At 46.8% G+C, this 24,622-nt stretch overlaps 1 protein-coding gene across 1 annotated transcript in view; it reads right to left on the bottom strand.

Moving 5' to 3' along the window:
- Nucleotides 1-24,622, bottom strand: part of EXOC2 (exocyst complex component 2) — a 154,549-nt gene that overhangs the window by 11,598 nt on the left and 118,329 nt on the right. The window contains exons 23-24 of the mRNA XM_068559475.1: nt 23,160-23,301; nt 1,046-1,101 (exon numbers count right to left, since the gene is read on the bottom strand). Of these exons, the coding sequence (XP_068415576.1) occupies nt 1,046-1,101; nt 23,160-23,301 (198 nt within the window). The remainder of the gene's footprint in view (nt 1-1,045; nt 1,102-23,159; nt 23,302-24,622) is intronic.

The raw sequence follows: 24,622 nt of genomic DNA, 5'->3' as shown, positions 1-24,622 counted from the left end.
GCCTGATGATTTAATGTTGCACTCTAACTTTATCGGAAGCTAAACCTAACAAAAAAGTGTTTTTATATGTCTTTGATAAAATCAGGGTTGAAAGTATATCACTCATCATAAAAATATGTGCATGGTAAATTCCTGCCTGAGTCAAATCACATAGAAACTTTACTTTATGGAGAAACATGTATGCTCTGCCTCACGAGGAAATGGAAATTACAAGACACCCCACTCCGCTTTCTGCTCTGGCTGCTTCAGACTCAGAGCCAGGTGGAGGCTGCAATCTGCGTCCTCTGCTCGCTCTTCTGCTTCAGCCTTAATGACCCACATTCCTCCAGTTCACCTTGGTAACCCAGGCAGCACGTGCGCCTGTGGAGGGTGACGTAACCTGACACCCCCCCATGCACCTGCCCCAGACGCAGACACTCAGAAGGTTCTCGAGCAGCGGTCAACTGCGCCTGAAATCTTCTACTGAGAACTTCTTTGCTGGGCCCATTTCATCTGGTGGACAACAGTCCACTGGCCGCAGCCAACCTGAAAGTCCAAGACTGCGGAATTACAAAGGCAGTCACAGCAGGGACAACGGTGGGACACTAAGCAGGAAGTGCCATGGGAGGGCAGGCTGGGTGTGACCAGCAGCACCAACGTCCAGGGGCACCTCTGTGAGCCGCTGAGGGGAGGCCGCCACCGAACTTCTTTCCAACACGCCCCACAGCTGCGAGACTAAGACGTCAGCGCTCATTTGTACACTGGTTAAAAACAGGGCAAGGAATTTTCCAAGTTAGGGAAAAACATCCTTTCAATCTCTCTTCTCTTCACCTTTCAAATATTCATGAGTTTAGTTTTAATTATGAGAAAAAAAATACCCTATTTCAGAAAAAGACTCTCTCACAGATAAAACACACACGTGTGTGCGCTGAAACCAGAGTTGTATTTTATTTACACCAAAGATACATTCTGAAGGGAAAAAGACCACCATAAAACCCATCGAACTGGCCTCCTCTTCTTTTCTCCAGTTACCCACGTCCCTCAGGAATAGCTAAGGACGGCTTACCTCTGCATGCACAGCAATTATATTCACCAATGCTTCTTTTAAGTAGTTTCTGACACCTGAAACCAGATGGGGGAGGGAAAGGCATTTAGTGAGACACGCGTGTGGGCGCTGCTGTGGCTGCACCTGCCTCGCACCTTCCAGGAGAGACAGAGGGCAGCACAGGCCCGAGCGCCTGAGAGCCCAACGGCCCGAGGGCTATGTTCAGTCAAGTTATTCTAAAAAAAGGTTAAATTAATTAGGAGTTTTCTTTCATTGTTTTTCCATTTCTGTCATCGTTCTGTTCTCTGTAATTGCTGATCAGTCTGCTTCAAAAGTGAAATTTAAAACTGCCCTTCAGTTTCTTCATGCACATATTCTTCATACATGTACACACACACACACACCCCCGACACCCCCCAGACAAAAACCAGAGGACAGAAGGAGGATATTTACCGAAGCTTATGAAACATATGCTAAACATCTACTATAGCATCGTACTTCCAAATGTAAAAGTCGAATTATTATGCAGAATGACTATTTTGATCTTAAAAAATCAGTTCTGGGCGAAACTTCTGAAAAAGACACACTCCAACCTGATTCTGTAAAGCAAGTTAGAGACTGGACAAACCCACGACTTCAGGATGGCGTGGCTGCCCTCCAGGGCGGGCGCACACAAGAGGGCAGAGCGCGGTCTGCAGGCAGGGGGCGTGGGTCCAGTCCAGCCTCCTCTCCACAAGCGGTGACCTGCGGCAGGAAGACAGGGACCCCGCTTCGTCTTCTGTCGACAAGAGTGTGAGAGCGCACCCCTGTGCGGAGCGGCAGTGAGGGGGGTCCTGGCGTTCACAGGGCTCCTTAAGAGCTTCATCGCTATTTGCAAGGAAAAAAAAAATAAAAACAAAATGCTGCTTTATTGTAACTCCAAAACAACAGCTTTCACTTGGAGTGGAATTAGTATCTCAGGATTCCTTCTAGAATTAATTGCACAAACTGACAATTCCTTCTCTACAAAACAGAAAATTCTACTGTATTGCAAAATCATGATGATGTTGAGGAGGCTCTTTTCCCATAATGTCGTCCAAGCTACTGATTATTTAGGAAAGTTGAACTGCAATCACCTTGTTGACCTGGCGTCTGCAGATTCTCAATACACAGTCAGCTTCTGGTTCCGCCATGTACCATGGTGTGTAAGGAGGCACACGGCTTTTCTTTTGAGGAGCCAACCTCATCAATATTTCTTGGGGATATGGAGGTCCAGATGTTTTTAATTCTATTTTGCTGACGGAGTAACTGAGAAAACTGGTTGAAGAATAATTAAATACAATCCAGAAATAGGTCGATTCTTCCTGAGAGCAAGGACAGCTGCAGAGTAACAAGTCTTCATATCAGCAAAGGTGGAACACGTGACTTGTGCTGACGACCAGGAAAGCTTTCTGCCCGCGAGAGGAGGGATGTCCCCCAGGGCCCCAGGCTGGGAGTGAGGCAGGCCACGAGCACGGGGCCCACAGGCCTCAGCCACTGTGCTCGGGTCAACTCCGTGACCACTGGACTCAGGTCTCGAGTCTTTAAGCTGCAACCGTGTGGAGAGCTGGCTCACGCACGTACAGAGAGAAAACGCAGTTACCGGAAGTTCGGCCTGACGCTGGGCCAGTGAGGGTCTAAGCCAGAGGAGGGGCTCCCACGGCCCGTCTCCATGAAACCGGGGTCCTGTCAGTGCTGCTGGGACCAGCACCAGGAGCTGGGGCCCAGCCACGTGCCTGGAACATGAGGGCAGCTGTGAGCTCCTCAGGTTCTTCAAGGGAACAGAGACGAGTGGGACCAGAGAGCTGCCTGAGAAGCAGAAAATCGGACTTAGGACGAAGCCAGCTGAGGTCACGTGTGGGCGACCGCTCGCCCTGAGCCCGATGGCCACGCTGCCCCACAGAAGGCGGCTCCTGGCAAGAGCACGGGTCTCGGCGCGGCCAATAAGCCCCCCAGGAAGAGGTAAGTCTACCTCACGAATCCAACTCCAAACACACAGCTTTGGAGGTAAGAATAAGAGCGCAGGTGCTTCTAAGCATCAGGACCATGTTTGCGTCGATAGAAAATCTGAAAAAGAAATCGAGCTTCCCGTTTTATGTGGCTACGGGGTAACACACCGGGAGGAGCATAGCGCCTCAGCCTTGGACGAGTAAGAACACTTTATCTTTCCTGGAGACTTTCCTTTGGTGAATAGAAAGAATGAAATAATTATCCTCCTCCCAAACAACTGCTTCAAGGGGTAACACGGGAGGGACTTCCCTGGTGGCGCAGTGGTTAAGACTCTGTGCTCCCAATGCAGGGGTCCCGCGTTCAATCCCTCGTCAGGGAACTAGATCCCACATGCATGCCACAACTAAGGAACCTGCAAGCCACAACTAAGGAGCCCGCCTGCCGCAACTAAGACCCGGTGCAACTAAATAAATATTAGGAAAAAAAAAAAAGGGGGGTAACATTGGAAACAGAGAAGGGAAAAGCTGTGGTCCTGGGATGAGAGGACATACAGCTGCTCCTGGACCATCACACGTCACATCAGGAGGGGGGGCAGGGGGCCCACAGTCCCATCAAGAGGGGAGCGGGGGGCCCACAATCCCATGAGGAGGGGGCAGGGGCCAGCGGCAGGTCTGAAAGAGCAGGCGGCCCCGGGGGGAGCTCGCGAGACATGATCACAAACTCCGGAGCAACACATGTGCTGGTGTGGTAACAATAAAAACTTAAAAATACAAAAATCAATCATTGACAGCCTCCCTCCAAACAGCTAAACGCTGTGCTGCCACTGGTTAGCGCTAAGGGAATGGATTCATTCACCCAGCATCAATCTGCTGGTTCGACTACATGCCGGGCACACGTCGGAGGTGCTTGGGCACTGGGTCCTCCAGGCAGAACGTGCGTAAATCCCCAAAGTGCTAGTTCCCGAGTTTCGCCCCAAGGTGCTGGTGCTCATATTTGTGCCCAAGGGGCAGGGAGAAGTAGTGCCAGGTGCCCACGGGGAAGGGTTGTGTGTTGTAAAAACGATCGCTGTTCTCCGACGGACGCTAACCTGTGAACCATTTCCGTGCTGTCCCTGTTCTGTGACGCTCCTGAAAGGTGAGGGGTGGTGTGCGGGGGTGGGGAGGTGGAGGCCATCAGGGGCACTGGGCTGGGGCCTAGACGCCTCGTGTCCAGGGACTGAGGTCTGAAGGCCACAAGCGTGCAACAGATGAGACCACTGAGGTCTTCCGAGGTCGGAATCCCAATTCCTCCCTCTAAGGAGAGACACAAGGCCAGTGTCACCCTGCTCGTGGCCCTGCTCCCCAGCCCCTGCCCTGAACCTCGCAGGGGCCACACTGACACTTTTGGGTGTGTTTCTAAAGCCTGAATGCAGATTTGCCCCTTGGGTTTAACTGCCTGTTGAGTTTCCTGCTTTAAAATGTTGCTCCAAATCCAACTGTAAGAGGATGTAGGCTCTTTCAAACCCGCAGCACAAGAAGCCTGGCACAGTGGAGGCACCAGAGGGCACCCCCCCGGCCCGGGGGAAGCTCCGAGAAGAGCTGCAGGCACATTTGTCACCCGCGTGGCTGAGGCTCAGAGGGCAGGCGGGGAAGCTGGGGACGCGTCCGCAGGGACCGTGGTCAGACGCCCGGCGTGGGATCAGGGGTGGAGTTCGGTTACAGTTTCCAAGGGGTCCACGACAGACACAGGGACCATCCTTAGTGACCTTCAGTGATACATTCTCTCTCTCCACTGCACTTATCTGTACGCTTTTAATATGATGAACATTAATGGTTAATGACGACTTTCAAGTTCATCAAGGTGACAGAAGGGACACTCAGTGTAAAGTCAGAAGACTCGTGGTCTAAGTTCTGGCTCACCTACATACAAATGACGCGGCCATAAGACAAAAATCAGTTCACCCTCTAGACAACTGCCTACTCTGCACCAGGTAGAGATTACAACATCTGCTTTGCTAACAAAGCTGTTATGAAAATGTGATGTGTGTTTATTCCCTTATCCTTCAAACATCTGCTGGGTACGGCCAGTGGGGTGCACCCCCGTGAGCCAAACAGGCGAGACCCTCCCTCCCCACCGAAGAGCACGCACGCACCCTGGGGTCAGGACTCCAGAGAAGCCTACCTATTTCAGGTGCCGTTTCTTAAGACATAAATAAAAAGTCCGCTAGAAGCCATGACCACTAGAAAATATACACTGATTTCTTTCTGAAACACACGGTGCAGAATCTGGACAATGCCATCCGGTCCCGCCTTGAAGAAAACAAAGACAGTCTTTCTGAAACAATTTTTCAGAATCCATTTGAAAAATACAATTTGAATAAAGACGGTATAGCAGGACAGAATATTGCTGAGGCTAAATACATTTGCTTTCAAAATACGATTTTTCTAGCTACATCCTAAAGCAAAAAGCTTGCTCCAAATAATAGAACACTCAACACTTACTGAACGCGCATTGTGCCAGATACCTAGGAAGACGCTCGGCTTATCAGAACGTATGAACACTCAGCAAATGTGCTGCCTTCAGCTTCGGCTTCAACGGCAGCGGGTCATGAATGCTGACTTGACGGGACTAGCTGCAACGCGAGCACGTGCACAGGAAGAATAAAGCAAACCGACAAGAGCGACTTTACTGTGATGCAGTAGTTAAGTGTTTGTAGGAAGGTTCCTGCCCCACAGCTTCCCATGTTATTTAGACACAGAATGAGAGCAGCTTCTAAGTATTCACAATATTATCTCCTCGGCGCTCTGAACGTGAAATTAGGATGTGTCATGATATTTTACCAAAAAAGTGCCCCCAACCACGCAGCATCAGTCCAGGCCGTCACTGGGCAGTTCACCCAGTGGCCCAGGTGGGAATTCCCCACGGAGAAGGCAGAGCCCAGCGCTTCTGGGCAAGAGCCTCTGGGCCCCTCGCACGGTGGGCTTCTCGTAAGGGGGCTGGACCTCAGAACATCTTTGCCAACAATGGTCTTGTTTTTCATACAATGAAGTGGAAAAGAAGTCTCTTTTCTTGCTCTATTTGTCAGTTACTTGTTTTAATCAAATAGGGAGGACACTTAATTTTGGAATAACTAGTAAAATTTTTACTGAGTGCCTATTACTATTACATGCCAGACTCTATTCCATGTGCTGGGGACACGGAGTGACCTCAAGAACAAACCCACGAAAAACAAAGGCCCCCTCCTCACAGGGCTTACACACCACTGGGGACGCACCCAGATTGGAAAACATGGCCACCTTCCACAGGAGACAGCCTCACTTCATCTCTGAAATAGCCCCCAAGAAAGCAAGTGCCTGAAACAGAACTGTTTGGCAGCAGTAAAACAGAGGGCTTCTGTGTGATGAGAACCCTCAGCGCTGTTTGTGGAGAAATCGCCCCGACAGGCGGAAAGGAAGCAGCGCTCCCGTGTGCCAATCCCAGCTACAGCCTGTAACAGCTGATGCACACGGGGACACAGAACGACGTGGATTTAAAGCCTGGCTGGAAAGCCAGTTAATTCACTGAAACTTCAGGTTTTCCTTGAAGTATGGGAAAATGCTCATTCCATTAAAAAGTGTTACACAGGCAGATGTGAGTCTTCTTATAATAGTTGGCAAACTGCCAGGCAGACCTCTCGAGAGAATGTCCACATTAAAGAACAGAACAGTGAACAATTTTGAATTGATCAAGCCTACATTCTTAATTTATTTTGAAAAAATTAATTGCTCATTGTAAGGAATTAAGATACAGAAGTGTAAGTTTCCTAATAACAAATACAAGCCCAATAAGCTTTCCCTTTACCCTTCTCCCTAGTTTGGTGTGTATTCTTCCAGATGTTTTCCAACGAATATAAATTTTTTCCCTAAGAAATGAGATTACAGTACGCATTCTTTTCTTGAAACTTGCTTGCTTCCTTCCATGATTGTACCACACACACTCTTCCATGCCAGTGTGCACACACTGACCTTATAGTTTTCAATGGCTGCCTGGTATTCTACAGCACAGATCTGCTATAAGGTATTTATCTTCTTATTTATTCTGATTTATTTGTTTTATTTTTCACTTTATTCTATTTATTCATAACTTACTCTCCTACCACTCGACAGTCCTGTTGCCTTTCAGTATCAACCATCATAAATAACGACACAACCATAACAGACCCTGTATTCTCGTAGAATAACTGACTTAAGACACCTTGTAGAAGTGGAACTGCTGAGTCAAAGGTTTTGGGTTTTGACTGGTTCTGCCAACCTGTCATTGAAAACGCTATTCAAGATTAAACCCCTGCTTCTTCATGCCTTTTTACTTTCTTAACTTGGATTCTCTAATTACTATAATTAATAATAACCATAATACATGCTCCTCAACTATGACGATGACAAAACTTTCCATTAAAACACTAGAAGAAAAATTCAAGCGAAATGCAAAGGTCAAAGGAAATTTACTGTGTTGCACAAGACTTATACTCAATCTGACTGTATAAAGAGTATCTGAGAAAGAGCTGGACAGAAAGACAGTGCATGTACAGAAAACACAGGTACCCCCCTGACCTGTACCAGGAACACAAGCTTTCCTCCGAAGCATTTCCTGTCACATCCTCCAAACACAGACTAGTCTCAAGGTGCCCTGCCTCATGTTGTTTTGAAACACAATACTCAGTCAGTAATAAAAGCAATCTAACTCTGGAAACTCTGGAGATACTACCTACTTTATAAACCACATTTCCTGTTTTTAACCCTTATGCCCTAAATCAGTTACCAGTCCTAGTCTACAGATAAAAATAGATTGAAAAATACTATAAATATCCCACAGTGTACTTTTTTTTTGGTCAAACTGAAACACTACATGAAAGAACTTTGGGGTATTTTTTTTTTCAAGTAAATTATCTATTCAATTACAGTGTGAAGATACATTATTGAAATTACTGCCTATTAAAAAAAAGGCAACCAGAATGGTATCAATACTGTTGGACAGATTAAAAAGGCCTGAACATTCTGCAACAAAATCAGCTTTTGTTGGAACAGAGAACGGGCTTTTAGGTCCAAGTCTTTATGTTTTAGTTCGTGCTTTCTTAAATTAATGACCTTTTCTAAATTGATAAATGTCTTCTGACATGTATAGGATTTTTAAATGAATAACTGGGGTGGAAAGGACACCCTTCACGTGTAGTATATGAACGAATGACATGGCCTCTACAGTTTTCTATTTTCCTTCTCAGAATCCTTTTTTTTTTTTTTTTGCTTTAATTAATGTATCTCCTAGCTTTTAAATATGAATAAGAAAACTTTTCCCTATGAAGACAAAATATCACCAGCAGTGAAAATAACAGTAAAATTATTTCATGGCTTATTTTTACCATTTGTAAGAAAGGATTTATATTCGTAAGAGTTTAGCCTTCATAAACTTCAGAGACGAGGAGCTTTGAAGAGTCCAATATGGGTAAGGAAATCACAACCTCTCCCACTTCAAAGTTAAAGTCTGATGTGTAAAACTACATGAAGTATGTAGTCTATGAATTATACTAACCTAAAATATTACAGAACACTTTATACATTTAGCATGAAATATCAGTTTCAACATTGATACACTGAATTTTAGACTTAAAGGTATAAAAATTTGATTTAACATGAACATAAATCAAATTCCTTTGTTTCAATTTCTTCTTTTGGCAGAGAAAAATTGTTTTCATTAGAAGGCAACTTCAGTTAGAAAAGTGAAAGTGACAAGAAAGCAGAACTCATTCTACGTATGCAAATGTGTTTCACACTGTGAGGTGCTACAGTTGTATATGATACTCCATAAAGGTCTGCAGTACTGATAGCTTCACATTTCAAAATCTCTAGGAGTATTTTATTTCCCCCAAGAATTACTTCAGTGGAATCAAACTTAATAAATGCTTATGAGAGAAGCCAGGCCGAAGAACGTGGCTCTGGAGCCCGACAGCTTGGTTCAGGACTGCGGCCCCACTACTTAGCCCGTGGCCGTGGATGGACACGCGTGGCCGCTGCAGGTGGCTCGGCCCCGAGCAGCCCCGCCTCTGACGCTGGAGCCATCAAGGTGGAGCAGAGCACTGAGTCCCGGTCTCAGTACAGGGCTCCACCCACAGAGGGAGAAGCGAAATCCAATTAGGGTAAGTTTCTGCCACTGAACCAAAGGAAAGACCTTGGAATCAAAAACAGTGGAGTTGGAATAAAATGGAAGGCAGAAAAAACATGAAAGCCAAGAGTTAACTTGGATTTTAGTCTTCATTTACACAATAATGGGTCTTCTAAGTCAGCACTTGGAGAAGCCTAATTGTGAGGGAGGGACCCACAGGCCTGGCCCGCACCTGCGGGAGCGATGGAGACCCAGCAGGCGGGGCAGCAGGTGGAGGCCGGGGAGACAACAGCTTGCACCCCTGGGCGAGCCCGGCTCCCAGACTCCCACAGGGATGTCTGCAAAGCCACAGGGGGCTCCCTTCATTGACAGGATGTTGTTTCTCTGACTCTAGAGCAAAATCTTCACTCCAACATCTCAGATCCATATCATTTTTTCTCTTGAAAATTTTACTGACAGTTACTCAGCTGCTCTTCCATCTTCACTGCCAAAGCTTGCTGTTACCACTCTACTGAATTCGTTGCTTAGGGCCCGGTAACAGGTTTGTGCAGATTCTTTATCCCAAGATGAACGCAATCGTTATTCTTCCCAGTATCTTTTATCATTCACGACTATGAATCTCCCAAGCCTGCGATGCTTTGAGATGGTCCCGAATCAGCCACTGCCGGTCCAGGGAAAGGCAGGCCGGACACGCCCCGGCCTCCTGGCAGCCTCTGCCCGTCTCTGCAGCCGGGGAGCCCGGGAGGCTGGGGTCGGTGGGCCGCGCTCGGCAGAGAGGAAGATGCACCTCAGACAGAGGAAGGCGGAAAGCGCTTTCTAATCCAACTATTTACAAACGGTAGGACATACAAAGTTACACGGTACTGTCGCCCCTCTGGTCTAACCCATTTCCTCACCCCCCACACCTCTCCAGTCAGAAGATGAAGTTAGACTTTGGAGACAGAACTGGGCTGAAGACACAGCTGTACTGCTCTGAACAAGCCACAGACTTTTCTTACTCTCCAAGTTTAAAAAATCTGCCCAATAGGGAAAATAGTGTCTTAGGCCAATGGGGCTGTGGGGAGGGGGGTCACTCAGGCGTCTCAGCTCTCGGAGGCCCCCCTCGGCACAGGGCAGGGAGAGCAGGAACCACGCGGCCCTCGGGCCCCGGCCTCCACGGGGCACGCCTGTCCTCCGCGGGCAGTGCAGGACCACCCCTCCCGGTGAGGAAAAGGGGACTCTGATGAACAGTCCATCACAGTCAATTTTTTTAAGCTTTACATTTAACCACACAAAAAGCACTTCTGAATTGAAATCAACGATTTAGAGGTCTGAGTCTGAGCTGGCCTTCAGAGCTGAGAAAGTACAGAGCGCCGCACAAACATGTGAGTTTGGAAGAGGTGTCAAGTGGCCATGTTGCTAATCATGACGTTCTGCTGTCGAGGTTTTTAAGTCTGCAAACAGGGCTTTTCTCCTCTTCTCAAAGTAAGTAGCACTCACACGTAGGGAAGCACGTAACTCCTGCGTACGACGCGATGCTGCGCGTGCCCCGCACACGCAGGCGACCAGCATCCCGAGGGAGACGCGCCAGGCCCGCCCGCGCCCCGCCCCTGTCGCGCCCATCCGCGGCAGCGCGCCACCAGCTGACCGCCGCCTCCCCTGGGCAAGGTGCTGGCTTTCACACAGGCAGAGGGACGAACCTCCACAGGAGGGGCACAGTTTGCGGCTCCCCTCGAGGTTACGGCCTGGTTTCGTGTGGGAGGGTCTCCCTTGACTGGAAGAGCACATCACGCTCACGCACCCACCCCGCTGCTGGCGGGCGGGCGGGCGGGCTCTGGAGCCGCTTCCAGCCTTCGGCTACCTCAGGCAGAGCTGCAGTGGAGGCTGCTGTCTGCAGAAACACCCACCCCGGCGCCCTGGGGTGGGGCTGGGTCCCTGCCAAGGTGCTCGGTTGCCCCCACGGCTCCGCCAGTCTTCCCGCGTGGAGAGGAGAGCAGGGCCCTGAGTGCCACCACACACCCCGCCGTCCACAGCAGTTTACGTGCCGTCATGCTGGACGGTGGCCCACATATCCCAAAGCAGCACGTGCTCTAGTTTAAAGAAAGGGTTTCCACGCCTATTTTCCTTAGCATAAGATGAAAAAGCCACAGCACAAAGGGAAAAAAGAAAAGTCCAAGAATATACGCCAATTTTTCTTTTCATTAATACAACCCGACCGTGCAGCGCAGGCATGTTCATTCCTTTGACTTCCATCACATCTAAAGTCTCTGAAGGTGTCTTTGTGATTTCATGAGGCCTATCATCACACTCCTTCAATACACAAACCTGCTCAGACTGACACGCATTCCACGTGTAATCCTGAAGTCCTTATTACCGTAATCACAGGCTGTCACACCATTTCCAATCAGAAATGACAGCAACTGCAAAAATGAAAAATGCGTTTTCAAATACATCATGTTCATGAACCTACCTTGGTTGTCACTCAAACAGTTTGATTATTAGTATGAGATATTAACAGAAAATTGAAGTAAATTGATCCAAAAGAAAACTCACATCCCAAGTAAACTTCCTGCACAACATGAAGATTTTATTCGCATTACCTTTAATTTGCTCCTAGGGAGAGGAACTGCTTTGCTGATGTCTTCCTCCAGTCACCTAACACCTAGCCTCAAACTGTCCCACTGTTGGCCTGTTTACACGGTGGAGAGATGGGGGGTTTGCCCGATGAATCCCTTCACTGATAAACGACACAGAGAGACAAGTCCCAGTTTTGTCAACCAAGTGTCCTCGGCTTTAGGGGAGGGAAGCAGGTCTCTGAGCCCCTCCAGGCCTGTGGGTCTCCTTTCTACTGTGGACTCCCAGGAAACATCTGAGACATTATTGTTTTAAAAACACACTCACAAGTTTCCTACCGGAATGTGCAGAATAAGCAGCCATCAAAATGGCTGATTGTTAAGCTGCACTCAAAGTGGTCAGGGGTGGTTGGCCTCTGCTGCTTGTTATTAAGGGAAGATGGTTATGGACGTTTTCGCCTGCTGTTGGGAGAGACACAGACAGAGACGGCGTTTCCAGCCCCGGCGGGACAGGCTAGAGGACGTGAAGCGTCCCGAGGCTGCTCTACAGTTCAGTTTTCTCATGGAGCCCCAAAGGCGTGCATCCTCCTCTCCTGGACGAGAGCGAGCTTGGCAGGCGCTGGGTGCGCGGTACGCTCAGGCCGTGACGCTCCCCGGGCGCACAGGACCCGGGCCAGGCCGTGACGGTCAGTCTGGCGGAGGAATCCCTTAGATTCTGTTAACCACTGACTAATACATCAAAGCACTTTTTTGTTAAGAAGTCGAAATACAACATTTAGAATCATCTGAACCTCAGCTTTCTATTGTGATAAATAATGTTTTAAGTAACTGGGAAAGTGAACACTTGCCACCATTTTCAGGTTAAAGCAACAATTCGGAGTTGTCTGCTCACTAGGCTACCGATGCACCCCATCCATCCAAACGCTGAGACCACGACAGCACTCCACTAAAACCCGCAGCTAATGCCGAGAGCAGAGGCATGAAAGTTCATCAGTGCTCTGCAGCCATCTTCTTTACTAGAACTAGGGGAATACGAGCCACGGCTTTGGTTCCGAGGAGGAATCAGGGTGGAGATTAACGTAGCTACAACGTCTAGGCTAAACCCACGAAAATGACAGCCCAATGCCCTGTCGGTCGAGCTGCCAGTGTCCCCAGCGTGGTGCCAGTGTGCTTGCTGGCTGGGCTGTGGCCAAACGGAGGGGCCGGCACAGCTGTCAGCTCACTGTGCCAGGGCACCGGGCCTCCACCGGCTCTCAGGTCGTGCCCCGAGTCGGAGACCAGAACAAAGGCAGACCCTCCAGCGCCCTTTAGAACTCCTCACACAGAACTGTCTGAAGACAAATACTTGTAAGTTCAGAGTGAGCATTAACCTCAAAGGTAGCCAGGGTCACAGGGAATAAAATAGCTGGGATGAAGAAAGGAACGCCAAAATGGTATGATACATATGAGTATCCGTCACCTTGCTGTTTCCCACAGCACACACAGCTGTGAAGTGTGTAAATGAGTTTTAGAAGAAGACTCTTAGGTCATAATTAGACAAACAGAGTCAGGTGATGTGAGGAAACACAATCCCGAACACTGTCCACAGGACACACGCTCGTAATTACAGAGCCTCCATGCGGCTTTCCTACGGCCTCGCCGGCCAGAGGGGACGCAGCCCGCCACGAGCCGACGGGCAGGAATGTGATGTTAAGCAGCAGGCCAGCTGGTGCGACCTGAAGGGAAGCGACGGTACCAGTGGGACACAGAACCACCAGGTAAGGTGGTGCTTGTCCAATCATGGACAAGCAACGGACTTTTGGGTGCGATTTAACGAGAGTGAGAGGGATTACAAAAAAGCCAGGGGGCCCCTAGGAAGGACAGAGACATAATGTGGAAAGAGCAGAAGAAAGTTAAGAGAGAGGAAGTTTTCCCGTACTTCATATCATTTCATTCCCGTCCAATGGCTGGTTCCACGTCTGGGAGGAGAAGGCACACACTGGGTGGGACAACTGGACCACAGAAAGCAGGGAAGGCCCGGGGCCCGTGGGGGGCCACTCCCAGCCAGAGGGGGAACAGCTTGATTATTAAAACAACAGTGACTATGGCAATGGATTGAAACTCATGAAATATGCTCAAGCTATGAATTAATGAAGATAATTTAAAAATTTAAAAAACACCTTCTTCATCACCTTTAAAAAAAAAAAAACACAAGGGAACCAACTTATTCTGAAAACTCTAAATAAAGAGAAAAAGCAAACATTTATCCTGCTTTTCCTGTATGAAGTGTACTTCAGAGTAACTAAATAGTTGATGAAACTTTTTATTTTTTAATTTCGTGCTCCAGCTACCAATCATTAGTTTGCCATCTCTAAGGAAACATGATCATGGCAACAATTACCCATGGTGCTAAAACCATTAGATGACAAGTTTATGACAAAATTTTAAAGGGTGGAGCAAGCTGATAACACTTGAATCCAGTTTTCAATCTTAACATCACAAACAGGGAGACAATCAAACGTGATGGACCTGCTGGTGGCAGAAAACAAATTAAAACAAAATTGAACCTGAAACTGATAAAGCTTCTTTATTAACCACAAGTTCATAGGAAACACAAGGGACAGAGGAACATGTGAAATGACACCATGAGGAAACAATAAGAAAAATCCAGAAAGTGAGAATATCTATAGAACCATCTGATTTAGTCAACAAATAAGCTGAAGAGGGGGCCCTAGAGAAGGAAAAAAGAAAAAAACTTAAGAGACACAGCAAGTAAAAGCAACACACAGACCTCGACAGAATCCTGGTCTGAGCAAAGTATCTAAAATAAAGCTCTTACGAGAATGCTGGACACTGACGGGGTATTTGCTAAAATTAATGAATTATTATTTTTTCCAGATCTGATAATGATACTGAGGTTATGTTTTTAAAGAAATCGGTCCTTATCTGATCTGTGTGTAGATGGAATGATCCTGCATCTGGAGGAGGGGGCAGAAGACTGGCCCTGCTGAAGCCGCCATGAGGTCAGGAGCTGCGCTTCCCTGCTCTATTGTGATAAATGTCTAGGAATGTCCAAAATAAGTTTAAACAATGGCCTTCGCAAAACAGCACGTTAGTTTACCCTGGTGCCAAAAAGCTATCAGTTTAAGACACAATAAAATAAATACTTCCAACAGCTACAGCATGCAATGAAGAAAGTATGTAGGGCCACAGGTCCTCTCAAGGTTAATACATTTCACACTGAATACCATCAGAGCCAACATTTAGCTTTACTGAAAAATGCTTGGCAGACAAACTGTAACCAAATGTCCGAAGCATCGTATAAACGGTTTCACGGCACTGACACTGATGCATGAAACTGCTTATAAAAAAGGAGAAAATGGCTGGGAAAAAAGTGAAGTTAAATGATGAAAGTGTGATTTAAAAAAAGATGACTGACTAGGACCATCCTCCTTTGAAAAATGTAAAATTGCTTTTCTCTTAAAAATAGATGAAATACAAGTTTATTAATATCTACCTGACGGTATGTTTTAAATGAAATTAAGAAAAACAGTCCAAGGAATTGATAAAACTACTCCTTCTGAGAAGTTCAGTACCGGGAAAGACTACTGACTTGGATGTCTCTCTTCAAAGGTGGAGTTCGCGCGACTGGCATCTGTTTCGATGAGAAGCAGATGCGATAGGGTGCCAAAGTACCCCATGACCAGGGCGCAGGAAACCTGTGGAAGACAGGCACGAGAGGACAGCCGTGTCACTGGGTGTTACCACCTGTGTTCCACATTCGAGAAGAGATTTCTAGAGTGTCCAACAAACAGCACCAAGAATGTGATGCTCGTAAAGGCGCCCTCAGAATTCTGCAAGCCTCAGTCTTCAGAATAATTCTGGAAAGGTGAAATGACATTCAGAGACCTTCGGTGTTAGGATTTTCTCATTTTATACATAGATATAAAATTTTATAATATTCTAATTATTTCTTAATGGGTAGGCCACATGTTATTTTTGGTAACCGTTTTCTTATGTAATCAACCAAAGTTCTCTTCTTTAACATTAGCTGAATTAAGAGACAATTCAATCTGACATTCTGTTGAAAATACCTACCAGGGTAAAAACTAAACTGTAAATTAGTATTTTACTTGCTTGAGTAATTTCCGCCAAGGTGTTTCTCATTCACCAACCAACTGATGGACCAAGTCTGTCAGGGAAGGATCTCCCTGTGCTGGGCACCACCGAGGGCTGCAGACACGGAGCAGGGGTGGGGGGGTGGCCTGGGGGCCTGGAGACAGTGGGGTGGGGCTGAAGGGGAGCGTGGGAGGGGGTGAGGGCCTGAGGGCTGGGCCCCCCCCTCCAGAAACCAGAGGTGGGCTGTGGGCTGCGGAGGGAAAGACGTCTTGGAGTCCCCTCCTTTTCTACAGACCGTCTCTGTAACTGACCCTTGAACTGCTGGCCGCGGTTATTTTATTTGCAATAGGAATTAATATTTAGATTCTGAAGTAATTCTGCTTCCTTGTTTATTAATGGGACAAAACAAGTTTTTTGTTTGCTGAAATCAGCTCCTATCTCTTGTCCGCACACCCAGAGCCAGCCACCTCTCGCTGGAAGTTCACATCTGGTGCTTTAAAGGAGAATGGCGTCTCCCCGCCCTTCTGGTTTGGGTGGGGCTTCCCAGAGGGAGGGACAGCCTTCGTCCACCTTTGGCGGGGTCAGCAGCGCATGGGGGTTTGTCCCCTGCTTCTTCGCTACCCCTGCCTGTGGGAGGTGGCGAGCAGGCAGAGGGGCTGCTTCTCGGAGGGGCTGGGCAAGGGGTCTGGGCTCTCACTCTGACCCTCCGGCACCGGCCTTCTCACCTACTGACTCTTGCGTCTTATTCTTCAGTCGGTTCGAAATTTGGACAGAGAAGAAGACTGTTATTCATCGGGATTCCCCAGGCCCCAAGATTCAGACGGTGTTTTTCTTTCTTTCCCTCTGAGCAGGCGGAGGTAGCGATGGGGCCAGAGTCCCTTCTTTCCCCTCCTCCCTGATACTGGACACGACGACTCATCTATCAGGAGGATCCAGGAAGCAGGATCGCAACAGCCCTGTTCCAGCATTTAGTAAACTCCCCGAGAACTTTCAGAGAAAGATTTTTCCCTACGCGTGGTTACAGTCTAACAACTAACGAGATGAATGTTGAAATGGAGGTGCTGATCTGCTGAGATAAACGGCAGGCAGCCTGGCCACTACCTCAGCGTTCTTCATGCTGACCAAGTGCGATTAGTTAGAGGTAAGTGCAATTAGCTCGCTGAAATACAAGGATCCCGTTAAAATCACAAGAGTATTAGGAGAAAAGTGTTGGGGGAAGAAAACATACAATAACCCATCAAGATACTCTTCGCATGGCCGTGGAAATATATTTTCTTTAGGTAACTGCAAAGAAACGATGATAACTTAAAGAAAATAAGAGATGATTAGACGGTCAATGAACAGCACAGAAGTTATTTTTCACATTCCCTCCTCCCCCAATAACGCACTGGACTTTAACTTTAAAGGATAAAAAAAATATCTCAAGGCCTCCAAGATGATATAATTTTAAAAAATAAATGGATATAAAAATCACAAGAGAACGACGGATCTATTTTAGTTTTTTTGCCACCCCATGCTGTGATCTTTTTCACCAAAACACCTGCCCTCACACATACCGCCAACCACCCCATAACAAACAGAGAAGCACACACCACAGGTACAGACGCCAAGGTTACGACGTGGTCTCGGGAGCTGCCCTGGGGGTGCTGGTGCCAGGGCTCCCCAGCAGGGCGGGGAGCAGCGCTGGTCCCTCCTGAGTCCCGCCCTGCTCTCCTTGGTGCCACTGGGAGCAGGCCACACAACTGAGGGGGACATGGGTGCATCCCAACCCCCCTGGGTCAGAGCCACCACCTCACCTCACACGCAGCACCATCCTCAGCTTCGCTACCACATTTTAACCTTGGAAGCAGGAACAACTCGGGAAACGTGTAGAGTGCCTCGGATATAACAGACTTGATAATACTGGCTGAATTTGTGAATGAAAAGCAAATTCTCTATCTGCCCATGAGAGGAACATTTTATTACAGACTTTGAGTAAGTAGTCTCAGTATTCCAAACACTGGATCTGACACATGATTGACGTGGAACTCGTTCTGCTCCGGTTCCAGGCATCCCACACAAGCAGTCGGCCGCCCACGCTAACACCCGGCACTCCACTCACTCCCATCACCGATGACATAAATGTCTTCCCTCCTCCTGATAATGTCAATGACTACAATTAATAAAAAAGTCTTTTGAGTTAAAAATCAGTTAAGTACTTTACCTTTATAAAAATGGTTAATTTTAAATTCATTTATTAAGTATCTTTAGGAATATATGTAAACTTAAATGCCTTTTAGATAGAACACCAATATTTAAGAGAAAATTTTAAGAAAGATTATTTTTCTTATTTAATATGTTTTAAAGATATGAACTTCCATGTGTATCCATAAATGAGGACTAAGACTAGTCTCAATTTAGCTAAAACCTATCAAATGCAAATACTCAGAGCTCTTAATAACTGCAGATAAGAATAACGACACAGTCAGTTAAGTGACTCAGAACTAACCAGAATAATCTTTCCTGACATATATACAAATAAAGAGGTGATAATTTAAATATCCAACTGTCAGGTTAAAAAAGCATAGCTATGGCTTTAACGAATATCTCTTCTTGAATCGTGAAATTAATCAACAGGATTTTTTAAAAACAGTCACCACAAACAGTATCAGAAACTAAATTTATTGCTAACTACAGCAATAAACAATCCGTTACCTACGTGATTTGTAAAATTCAGTTTTGGATGAAATTTTGGAGATGAAAATTCTAAAGATAACACTAAAGTTGTTAATTGAAATTATTTTGGAAGACTGAAGTCAAACTATTTTGGCTGTTCACCTTACACGAGGTCTCAAAACTTCAGTCATCTTTAAAGAAACTAAAAATCACTATATGACTATGCGAGACTGAGGTTCAGTTGGGGATCACGAAGTCAAAGCTACACCAAGAACAGAACTAAATACAGTTTATAAAAGTGAAACCAAAACCAACAATTTCTAAGAGGCTTTGGAACCAGAGAAATGGTAAATGAATGGCTGACAAAGCAGTGGTGTGTGCGTCTGCTCAGGAAGTTTATCTGAAAGACAGAGCCACAGGCCTCAATGCCACAAGGCCAGCAGAAGCTTAATTTTGTATAAAAAGTGGCCCCGATAATGATGACATCATTTTGTATCCATCATCACTCACGCTGAGGGCTGGGAAGATGGGAAGTGGCAGAGAAAGGACCCCAGGTCCCTTCAAGGCAGTATCTGGACAGTCTGAGTCAGTCACCCACCTGGAGGCAGTGGGACCCAAGACCCTAAGAGCCTGGCACTGCCCTTCCCACACCCTCGTCCTCACAAGGATTGAGCAAAACACACCTCAACTGTCCCTGAAGAGCACAGCGGCGCTGCGCAGAACTGCTCACGTGTCAGGTATCCCTGACACGCATGTTTTAATTCAAACGCAATTGCTCGAGATTTAGGGATTGCACGAAGCTTCCACAGGAGGCAAGTGCTATAACATGCTCACTTCAGTTAAACAAATACGAACACCCACTGTGTACTATTTATTAAAAAGTGAACAAGGAGATTAATGGAAACGAGAACATCACGATTTACTTTCCTATTGGAAAAACAACCGAGAAAAATCACTGTGAACCACAGAGCAACTACTCGGAAGATAAACTGAGGCTGTAACCTGTGAACTCCCACCCTCAGCTCGCAGCACAGGAGCCGGGGGCACAGTGACCGCTGACGTGCAGGACTCAAGAGAAGGCCGGTGGCATGGGGGGCGGGCAGGGAAGCCCCCGGAGGAGGCACGGGAAGGGCAGGGAGCAGGACAACAGCAGCAGCACCCGCCCCAGAGGGTAGGTCTGAGCCGGAGGCGAGGGGTGGCCTGAGGGTTGAGCAGGGGAGCGGCGGGCGGGCCTGGCAAACAGGCGGGCGGCCGGGAAAAGGAAGACAGGTGCGGGCTCAGGCGACACGGGGCGTCCTGGTAGGAGCTGAGGGTGGTGGCCACAGAACCAGGGCACAGAGAGGAGCGGGAGCCCCGGCTGAGCTGGCTGGTGAGGAGGGCGCGGAACGTCCTGGGGGAGTGCATTTGTCTACGCGGGAGGGAGACCTGAAGCTCAGAGCAGAGATCAGCCTGCAGACGTGGACACTGGAGGCACCAGCCACTCCTGCCAGTGGAGGAAACCACGCAGAGTCCGAGGAAAGGCTAGCAAGCCCAGAGGAAGCCAGTGTCCTGGGGACGCCAGGGTGCAAGGCTAGGCAGGGGAAGGAGACTGAGGGCCGCCCACCAGCAGTGGGACCACAGGGGCCGCAGGAGGGCCATCTCTCCCAGGGAGAGGGAGCAGCCCAGGAGCATTCCGACCACGGAGCACAAAAGCGAGCATGTCCACGGATCCAGCCACGGCACAGAGGTGGAGTCGCAGGGGTGCCGGAGATGTCGGGAGGACACGAGAGGACATGGGACCTCACATGGAATCTCTGAGGAACCACCCAGCCGACTTTCTGAAGCTGGGCTGTAAAGCGGAGTGTGAGGGGGCTGTGAGTACAGTTAGGGGGACCAGAGCTTAGGGTTCAGTGCCTGATGTCCTAGCCACCCCTCCCCGACCCTCAAGAGGTAATAAGTAATTTGTCTGTCTTAGGATACTTGAAATTTAGAAAATGGTGGTAAGTATTAAGTGATAATCATAGGCGAGGCACAGGTGTTATAGGCACACAAATGACTGAAACTGTTTGCAAGGAGTTAAAACATTTAGGATGTGCAAGTGTACATACGTATGTGCGAGTGTGTGCACACATGTGTGCGTGTGTGCAGGGCCTGCTGTATAACGACTCCTTCATTTGTGAACTGGGGATTGGTTAACTGCACAAGAGCTTGGTGCAGCAGGGCCCATGTGAGGTAATTCATACATGTCACAGGGGAAGGAGAGAGGCCCCCAAGGGGAAGCAATAGCCAGGCTGGTCTGCAGAGGCTAGGGGCCAAGCACAGACCACAGCTGACTACTGGGTATTGTTCCCTTGAGGAGAAAATGGAGAGATTTTATTGAAAAACATTCTGCGATCTGATCCTTGGAATTCTGAACCTCTCAGTCACTGCTCTATAAAACACTTAAATGACGAGAAGTCTGGGAATGTGAAAGGAATCTCCTCACATCTTTGTTTAAAAATTTCCCCAAAACAGGGAAATAAAAAACAGATACAGAAATACATCCATTACGTTTGTGTACTGAAGAGTTACAAGAGATTAAAAGGACCCAAAACAGCCCCGCTCACACAGGGGAGCTTCCTGGGAAAGCACCTGAGTGGGAGGGGCCCCGAGCGGAGCAGGTGCGGGCCCGCTGGGAGTGAGGCGGGGGGGGGGGGGGGGGGGGGGGCAGCGAGGACACGAGCATGGCTCCGTGGGAGCTGCAAGGGGTCCCCAGTTACTGAACAAATCTTCACGAGCAGGCACCACGCACCATGCAGGAGTCTAGACAAGGGAGACATAGAACCTGGGAGGCAAGATCCTCTGTTTGTGAATTTGCAAATTCGTGCTAAACTTCTGTGGCGGCATGTCTCACCTGAACTGATAAGGATCTTGTTATCACTCCTAATCTAATATTCACCTATTTCTCTGCAGGGATCTCTACCGGGGATATAACATAATATGTGGTATGTGCACTATGTTACCTTCCTAAAGTCCAAAGATATTGAAACTCCCAAAGTCATCTAGCCCAAGAGTTTTGAAAAGGATGGTAGATCAAAAGTTCCAGAGGCTGCTGAGTTCAAAAGTTCCAGAGGTCTGTTCACGTGGAGTCAGGAACCCGGCTTACACAGAAGGTGCATTTCATCACCCACCTTGGATAACTGACCACTACCCACGACCTCACGGATTTTGCTTTAAGAAGCTCAACCAACATAAAGGCAGGTGCTGGAACCACACGTACAGCCTTCTCCCTTGTAGATAATTATCTTACACATAAAATACACGTAATTCCCACGGTTAAATCTAAAATGCCATGCCTACTCTCCACTGGCCGTGTCACCTCTGCAGGGTGGATGGCTGGTGTCCTGATATTTAAGTAGAGGCCTGAGGACAAAAGGATGCATGAGGGAGAATTACTGTCTAAGCAAAGGGAAGGCCCTGGGGGAGGATGTGGGAAGTCTGGGCCACGAGAGGCCCAGTGTGCTGGAGGCGGCTGGAGGGGCCGCAGGGGGCGGGTGCCAGACTCAGCGCTGCCCGCTCTGCGGATTTTACCGCGAGTGAGCAGGAAGATGCTGCAAAAATTTTAAGCAAGTTACTGATAGGCTCCGACTTAAACTGTAAAAGGATATATTTGGGATGTGAACTGTAATCCAGTTTGGACAGAGAAAAACATGCGTACACAAGAGTAATGGCGTGACAGGAAAAAGATCAATTATGGTCAGCCGTAGGCAGAAGGCTCGTATGTCTATAATGACGGTGATTTCAGGCATTAAATACCTGCAGTCACATAAAATATTACTGATTTAATGATTCTGGCTCTTAACTTAGAATTTTGGCATCACTGTATCGTTATCCCTAATATGAAAAATAACAATAAAAACCAAAGGTATTAAAGAATAAACAATGTTATCACCATCTAATAAAAGCATCACACAACAAAAATGACAGGTGGTCACAACGATTAGTTGAAAGAATGAAGGTAACAACCTGCCAGCAGGTCACTGGTACAGCCACACTCGCCTCGAAGAACCGACATCTAATATGAACAGAACCATTTCCACGTCACGCTACATCGACATAACGATGTCAGTAGGTTGCTTGGCTTTATGTATTCTACAGTACTTCATACAAAGAAACAACTATTTGTTCAATCAAAAAGTTTATTTCATTCAACAAGCAATAGTTAGTTCTAAAATATGTATTAGGAAGTGATTTAAGTGACTTTCATTTGATGTCAAAACGATAATACTGGAACTGTCAGTCATCCTTCTCCAGTTGAATTTTCTTTGCTAAATTATTATAATAATCTTACTCCCATACGTTTTCCTTGTATCTTTCACCTTTTTGGCATCAGTAATTGGGTCTTCCATAGAAATGACCAAACGTCTTAAGTAAATTTTTTGATGAAGGTTGCAAGGTCATTGCATAAAACTGTCACTCACAGTCTATTATTTCTATGCAGTAAAGAAATATCATAGGAAGCAAGTGTGCGTTACTGAGATGATCACACATCATGAGGTGTAATTAATTATTCTTCGGAATTTAAGAATATCTTTAACCATTTTAAGTACTAATAACCCCAAGCTATCAAAAAATGGGTAAGCTAAAAAAAATTTATATCAACCCCTCAGTAAATATGAAAAAAAAATGGGAATAAAAAGAAAAGCATCTTGAGCCTGTATTGAGAAAAGGAAATCCGTATTTACCCCTCCGGATGCATCTGGAGACTTCAGTAACCTCAAACCACCCACCTGTTGGGGGCAGGCAGTCCTTCCAGTCGAAGTAGCCTGCGTAAATTCCAGGTTCTAAGGAGCCAACGATGGGGTCTGCCTTCAATTCAATGTAGTTTTCAAAGAGTCTTTGGTCCAACTCTTTCAGTGAGGCCATGCTAACCTATAAACACAAATAAGAGTAATTATGAGCTGTCTGCTTGAGGGTGAAGAAAAAAGTAAAACAATGTTAAATAAATAGTTCAGTAGATTTTAACAGTTTTTACCAACTTCCTACTAAAAGGCAAGATTTTTATTTTACTTTCAGTAATAAGGACCACTCTAGTGCAGCTGTGTAACAAGATAAGAATTAGTCTTCTGTATAGACCAGGGGCCATCTTCACAAGAAGGTCAGCCCACATGAACTAGTTCTTGCTGGAAGAGCGGGTCAGTGTCAGCCCTGTGTGTCCATGCCTGGTCTCACCAGCACCCAGGGGCCAAGGACTTGCAGAGGGGGTGGGCCGAGCCCTCAACATGGGAGGAGTGAGAATCTGGGGAGTGCAGGGTCGGGGCCGGCACTAGAGGCCATAGAGGTCGTAGACCATACAATACAGCAAGAAAAGATACCAGGAAAAAAGAGCACAACTGTCCTTTCAATGCATACTATAAAGCTATCATAGTATATGTATAATTATAGTAATAACGAACACAATGTAATACTCAGTAAGAGACAGATCATCTCCCTGAAGATAACAGTTAAAACTACAAAGCCTCTGGGAAAAAGAAATTCAGGACATTGGAGCAGGTAAAGATTCTGACAGGATATGAAAGGCACTAAACATTTTTAAAAGTAGATAAACCTCATCAAAATTTAAAATTTCTACTCAAAGAATATATATCTGACAAAGATATACACAGATTTCTAACATCACTAATAGAAAGGTAAACAACCCAATTAACAAATGAACAAGTGAACTGAACTGAACAGGCACGTCAAAAGAAGGTACCTGAATATGAACAGCTAAATGCATAAGAAAGATGCTTAACATCACTGTTTATCAGGGAACGTCAACGAAAGCCAGGAGATGGGCTAAAATAAAACAGAATGTGAAGTGGTAGTGAGCAAGTGGGGCACCCGGACACGCACACGCTGCTGGCTGAGTGTAAAGGAGATCCCCACTTGGGAATGCTCAGAGGTTCTATCAACTTATTCCATGACCAGCAATTCCACTTCTAGGTATATATGTAAGATAAGAGAGTACAAATGTCCACAGAAAGACTTTTACAGCAGTGCCCACAGCAACTTTATTCATAAAGACGTAAAACTGGAAACAACCCAAAGCCCATTACCAAGAATGAGTAAGCAAAATATGTTACCTAAACTCTGCAATAAAAGAAATAAATTAGTAATAGACACACAATTTGGCTGAATCTCAGAAATGATTAGGTCTGAGCAACAGCAGCCAGACACAGAAGACTACAAATTGTACGGTTCCACTTTACAT

This window comes from Eschrichtius robustus, chromosome 12 (genome assembly GCF_028021215.1).
Source record: "Eschrichtius robustus isolate mEscRob2 chromosome 12, mEscRob2.pri, whole genome shotgun sequence".
In the NCBI taxonomy this organism is placed as follows: domain Eukaryota; kingdom Metazoa; phylum Chordata; class Mammalia; order Artiodactyla; family Eschrichtiidae; genus Eschrichtius; species Eschrichtius robustus.
Note: the sequence above shows the minus strand (reverse complement) of the source record. Positions and strands in the feature narration are given on the sequence as shown.